The 5,528-nt window shown below is 52.7% G+C and overlaps 1 protein-coding gene across 1 annotated transcript; it reads right to left on the bottom strand.

The window, feature by feature from the left end:
* Positions 1-2,206: 2,206 nt before the first annotated feature.
* Positions 2,207-3,299, bottom strand: NKG7 (natural killer cell granule protein 7). The gene is made up of 4 exons (XM_011946245.1): positions 2,969-3,299; positions 2,751-2,897; positions 2,530-2,664; positions 2,207-2,427 (listed from the first exon to the last, which is right to left on the bottom strand). The coding sequence occupies exons 1-4, from the start codon at positions 3,123-3,125 to the stop codon at positions 2,369-2,371; spliced, it is 498 nt and encodes a 165-aa protein (XP_011801635.1). The 5' UTR covers positions 3,126-3,299; the 3' UTR covers positions 2,207-2,368.
* Positions 3,300-5,528: the final 2,229 nt, after the last annotated feature.

Genomic DNA, 5,528 nt, shown 5'->3' with positions numbered 1-5,528 from the left:
ATCTCAGCTCACTGCAAGCTCCGCCTCCCGAGTTCACGCCATTCTCCTGCCTCAGCCTCTGGAGTAGCTGGGACTACAGACGCCCGCCACCTCGCCCGGCTAGTTTTTTGTATTTTTTGTTTAGTAGAGATGGGGTTTCACCGTGTTAGCCAGGATGGTCTCAATCTCCTGACCTCGTGACCAATGTACTTCTTACATGTATTGATTGACATGTCATGTTTCCCTAAAATGTATAGAACCAAACTGTGCCCTGACCACCCTGGGCACATGTCGTCAGGACCACCTGAGACTGTGTCACAGGTGCGCGTCCTCAACGTTGGCAGAATAAACTTTCTAAATTAACTGAGACCTGTCTCAGATTTTCGGGGTCCACAGCTCTTGTCACTTGCTTGGCCACGTGGTTTTCTTAGGTCTCTGTCAGTCTTGTCTCAGCACTGTCAGATTCTTTGAATCACCCCAGGTCTCTTCCAACTTTCTCTAGTCCCTTCCAACCTCTCCCAGACTTGAAAGCTCCTCAGTAGCCCCCATCTGCCACGGAGGACCCCAAAAAATTAGCTGGGTGTGGTGGCGTGCGCCTGTTATTCTGGCTACTCGGGAGGCTGAGGCAAGAGAATTGCTTGAACCTGGGAGCCAGAGGTTGCAGTGAGCCAAGATCACACCACTGCATTCCAGCCTGGGTGACAGAGCGAGACTCCATCTCAAAAATAAATGATAAAATAAAAAAAGACTAATCCTCAATTAACCTACGTTCTAATAAAGAAATGAATGCTAATGGTAAACAGTTATTATGGAAGGCATTATCATTTCTATGGAGGCTCACTCTAGTCATAATATTTAACGGCTATTATAATGATAAAAGGATATTAAATCTCAATATCATTGGAGTACCTCTCAATAAATAATACTTTATGTAAGTCAATAAACAGCACTATCAATTGGCCTGAATAAGTATTTATGGTTCAACAAATGTTCTTTTGAGTGATTACCATGTGCCAGGTGCTGTCTTTGAGCATTTACAGGAAACCAAAAGCAGACACAGGCCAGCTGAGGTGGCTCACACCTGTGATCCCAGCACTTTGGGAAGCCGAGGTGGGAGGATCACTTGAGACCAGTAGACAGAGACCAGTCTGGGCAACATAAGGAGACCCCATCTCTACAAAAAATTACCCAGGCATAGTGGTGCATGCCTGTAGTCTTAGCTGCTCAGGAGACTGAGGTGGGAGGCTCACTTGTGCTTGGGAGGTGGAGGCTGAAGTGAGGTGTGATCACGCTACTGCATTGTAGCCTGGGCAAGACTGAGACCTTGTCAAAAAAAAAAAGCCAACATTGAATCCCAAAGTTGTTGGCTTGAGTAGCTGGATAAAAACGGGGTTGTTGGCTGGGTGCGGTGGCTCACGCCTGTAATCCCAGCACTTTCGGAGGCCAAGGTGGGTGGATCACGAGGTCTGGAGTTCGAGACTAGCCTGGTCAACATGGTGAAACCCCGTCTCTACTAAAAATACAAAAATTAGCTGGGTGTGGTGGCAGATGCCTGTAATCCCAGCCGCTTGGGAGGCTGAGGCAGGAGAATGGCCTGAACCCGGGAGGCGGAGCTGGCAGTGAGCCGAGGTTGCGCCACTGCACTCCAGCCTGGGCGACAGAGCGAGACTCCGCCTCAAAAAAAAAAAAAAAAAAAGCCCCTAAACGTTCTCTCTCCAGAAAAGTCGTCTCCATCCCTCCACAAAATGGTTAGTCTTTTTCCGGCGTTCTCCCTACACTGGGACTGCTATCTGGCCTGTATTAACTGCTTCTGGTCTGTAAGTGCCTCCTCCCCACCACCCCACAGACTGAGCCCCTGGTGGGCAGGGCCTGGGTCTGACCCGTGCTAGTGTCCCCAGCATGGGGAAATGTGCAAAGAGAACTGAGAGAGACTGCGTGCAAAGAAGGGCCGAGTTCTGGCAAGGGGTACAAAATCAGAGAGGGAGAGAGAAGGAAAGAGAGCCAGCTAAAGGGAGAAAGACACAGGGAGAAAGAAAAGTGCTGGAGAAGGGGAGAGATAGACCCATGTTGGAGCCTGTATCCACACGGATCGGGCAGTTGCGCTGGGCAGGAGTGCCCTGCAGGCTGGTCGGCCTCGTGGGCTGTCACCTTCCCTTGGTGCTCAGCTCCTACCATGGAGCTGGCAGACGGTTGGCTTAGGTCTTGGCAGAATTAATCTCAGAATAGCCAGATTCCAGCCAAATTTTGTTGAATGAATGAAGAAACAAGTGGAGGGGCTGGGGAAGGGCTGGAAGGGTGGGGCGGATGTAGGACCAGACTTTCTGGAGGCTCCAGATGAGGCCTTTGGAATACAACGCTCAGAACTCATCTTGCTGCTCTTGCCTTCTGCTCACAAGGTTTCATAGCCAGGCCGGGGGCTGCGACAGTGAGCACCCAGGCTCAGGGCACCTGGGAGGCCAGAAAGAGTTTAAGCACTTGCCCCTGCTCTTCATCCTCAGGGCCCCCTATTGGCCCTCCCAAGCTCCCCAGAACAGTGGACAGGATAGTCACCTGTACAGAGCAGGAGGATAGCTGAGACCCAGCCCAGGTAGAAGGACCAGGAGAAGAAGGCCTGGATCTGGGGGTGTGGAGGCTGGACCCACCGCTCGCTGGTGTACACCGCCATGGCCACTGCCATGGAGAGGGCTGGGGGCAAGGACAAGAGAGATAGCTCAACCCTTCAGCAGGGATTCACTGACTCCCGATGCCCCAGTCCAGTCCAGAGTCCTTACCTGCAGCAAAGGCTGTGATGGTTGAGACAAGGGGGCCGTGGCCTGGGGTGGACAGTGAGGGGATGCAGGACAGGACCAGGAAGCTCACAGACACCAGGCCCCACAGGACAGCCAGAATGCTGAAGCTCTGCGTCACATGAATGTAGCCTGATCGGGAGAAGACCATTGAACACCCATCCCCACTGGCAACGCCTCCGCAGGACACCCATTCCCCTTACCTGCTATGTTGTCCCCATGCCCCGTTGGCCAGAGGCCCGAGTGAGCTGTGTGGTTGGGACCCACGGCCTCAAACCAGAAATCGGTGCTCAAAGCAATCAGGCAGAACATCAGGCCCAGGAAGCCCACAAGCATGGCCAGGGACCGGTAGGGCTCCATGGGGATAAGCGCGGGGCTTCTGGATCCTGGAGGAGGGAGAGGCTGCTGATCAGACTGTTGAATCTCAGAGGGAAGGAGGCTGTGCACCCAGACTCCTGGGTCCTCGGAGCTCAACAAAGAGAGACCAGCAAGCAGTCGGGGCAGTGAGGGGTCCTGTGCTTTGTCAGATGAGGCTGGTTTGGTTTCACACAGTTCCCGGTAGCTGACTTTTCACATACCCTCCCTTCCTGGATTGCACAGGCAACGTCCTCCCTCCCCTCCCCGGGGTCTGGTTCCCCACTTAGTGTGTGGTGGGGGAGGGCACTGAGGGTGTCAGATCATCAGTGGTTTGGGTGGTGGTTTAGAACTTGCCTCTGTCACAGGTTCTACAGCTCCCACCCCTAGAACCTTCAACACCAAGTTGGGGCTTCCTGGAAGAGGTAAGAGAGAGAGAGGCTTGGGGGCCCTGAGGTGGGAGGAAGCCAATCAGGCTAGGGTGTGCGTTAAGTGGGAGGGGAGATGTGGCTGGAGGGGACAGTTGGCGATGTGTCATGCTTTCCTGTGGGTTCTGCAGTCTTCCATTTTGGAAGAGGAAGGTCCCAAGTCTAGGGTCTCTACCAAAGGAGGGGGCTTGGGAGTTAGAACTCCTGGGGCTTAAGGAGGAAGGAGCTGGGGGCCTGAACTGCAGGTCCTGAGGGTGGAAGGGGCGGGTGGGAGCTCAGAATCCTGGGCCGCAGTTTGGAGCAGATGCCGAGGGCAGGTAAACAGCAGAGAATCACAATTCTGAAAGGTTTGCAGAGAGGCAGACATACTCACATCCTCATCTGATATAATGAGTTCAGTGGCATCTCTGCTGTGGTGGGGGCTCCAGCCTGGTGGCCTTTATCACCAGGATCGGGGGGCCTAGAGGGTGTTGGAAGACATAAGGATTTCGGTCCAGGGTTCTCCAGCCCCCCAAACGCTAGCCTCTTCCATCCACACCAACGTCAGGTCCTGGCAACACCTCACTTGTGAGCAGGTGTAAGGTGAAGGTGCCACCGCCCAGGTAGAAGACCCAGGAAAACTTGGCCTCTGTGAAACGGGGTGATACGGTCAGGCTTCGTGTCCCTACCCAAATCTCATCTTGAATTGTATCCCCATAATCCCCACATGTCTAGGTAGAGTCTAGGTGGAGGTAATTGAATCACGGGGCGGGTTCCCCCATGCTGTTCTTGTGATAGTGAGGTTTCACAAGAGATGGTGGATTTTTAAGGGGCTCTTCCTGCCTTCGCTTGGCACTTCTTCCTGCCACCCTGTGAAGACGGTACCTTGCTTTCCCTTCGCCTTCTGCCTTGATTGTAAGTTTCCTGAGGCCTCCCCAGCCATGTTGAACTGTGAATCCAATAAACCCCTTTCCTTTATAAATGACCAAGTCTCAGGCAGCTTTTGTTATTGCTGTTGTTGTTGTTGTTGTTGTTGTTTGAGATAGAGCCTCACTCTTGTCACCCAGGCTGGAGGGCAGTGGCAAAATCTCGGCTCACTGCAACCTCCGCTTCCTGGGTTCAAGCAGTTCTCTTGCCTCAGCCTCCCGAGTATCTGGGATTACAGGTGCCCACCACTACACCCAGCTAATTTTTGTATTTTTAGTAGATTTCAGGTTTAGTAGGTTTTTGGGTTTTTACCATGTTGGACAGGCTGGTCTTGAACTCCTGACCTCAGATGATCTGCCTGCCTTGGCCTCTCAAAGTGCTGGGATTACAGGCGTGAGCCATCACGCCCGGCCAGGCAGTTATTTATAGCAGTGTGAGAATAGACTAATACACAGGGAATAGTCTGGAAGAGGACCTCTATCTTGAAGATGAACTGGGCCAGCAGTCCCAGGACAGCTGGCAATGTGTAGAATGGGAAATGACCTGGGAGGCTGGTTCCTCTCCTTTATTGGAGAGACTCCGATTGGCAGCCCCCATCCTTCACTCAGATCCGCACCACTCTGAGAACCAATTCATGAGCACAGGCTCCCAGAGGTGGCAGAGGGCATGAGCAGGCCAGGTCTCGGAAAAGCTTCCAGAAATCTGCCATGGTGTGCAGTGAGTAGCAGGTCAGAGCATGCAGCCTATCTGTAACCCTGACCCCCTCCCAAACCCAAAGCCATCCTTAACCCCAAACCCAACTCCATCCCCAAACTCAATATCAAGCCCAGTTCCAACCACAAATTCAACCCATTCCTATTCCCAAAGTTAACCCTATTCCCATTCCTGAATACAACTCCAAACCCAATCCCATCCCTATTTGTAATCTCCACCCCAGCTCCAACCCCTAATTTAAGCCCATCCCCATCCTCAAATAGAACTCCATTCTCAGTCCCAACTTCACACTCAACCCCAGCCCCTGATTCGACCCCATCCCCAAACCTAACGTCATTCTAATTCCCAAACTCAACACCAT

Source organism: Colobus angolensis, unplaced genomic scaffold (genome assembly GCF_000951035.1).
Source record: "Colobus angolensis palliatus isolate OR3802 unplaced genomic scaffold, Cang.pa_1.0 Scaffold25, whole genome shotgun sequence".
In the NCBI taxonomy this organism is placed as follows: domain Eukaryota; kingdom Metazoa; phylum Chordata; class Mammalia; order Primates; family Cercopithecidae; genus Colobus; species Colobus angolensis.
This window is presented reverse-complemented; position numbering and strand designations above follow the sequence as displayed.

Coding starts and splice junctions, on each gene's coding strand:
- NKG7 (XM_011946245.1), bottom strand. CDS start 3,125: ATGGAGCCCTACCGGTCCCTGGCCATGCTTGTGGGCTTCCTGGGCCTG. Junction 2,665..2,750: donor CATCACAGCCTTTGCTGCAG/GTAAGGACTCTG, acceptor CCTTGCCCCCAG/CCCTCTCCATGGCAGTGGCC. Junction 2,428..2,529: donor TATCCTCCTGCTCTGTACAG/GTGACTATCCTG, acceptor CTGGCCTCCCAG/GTGCCCTGAGCCTGGGTGCT.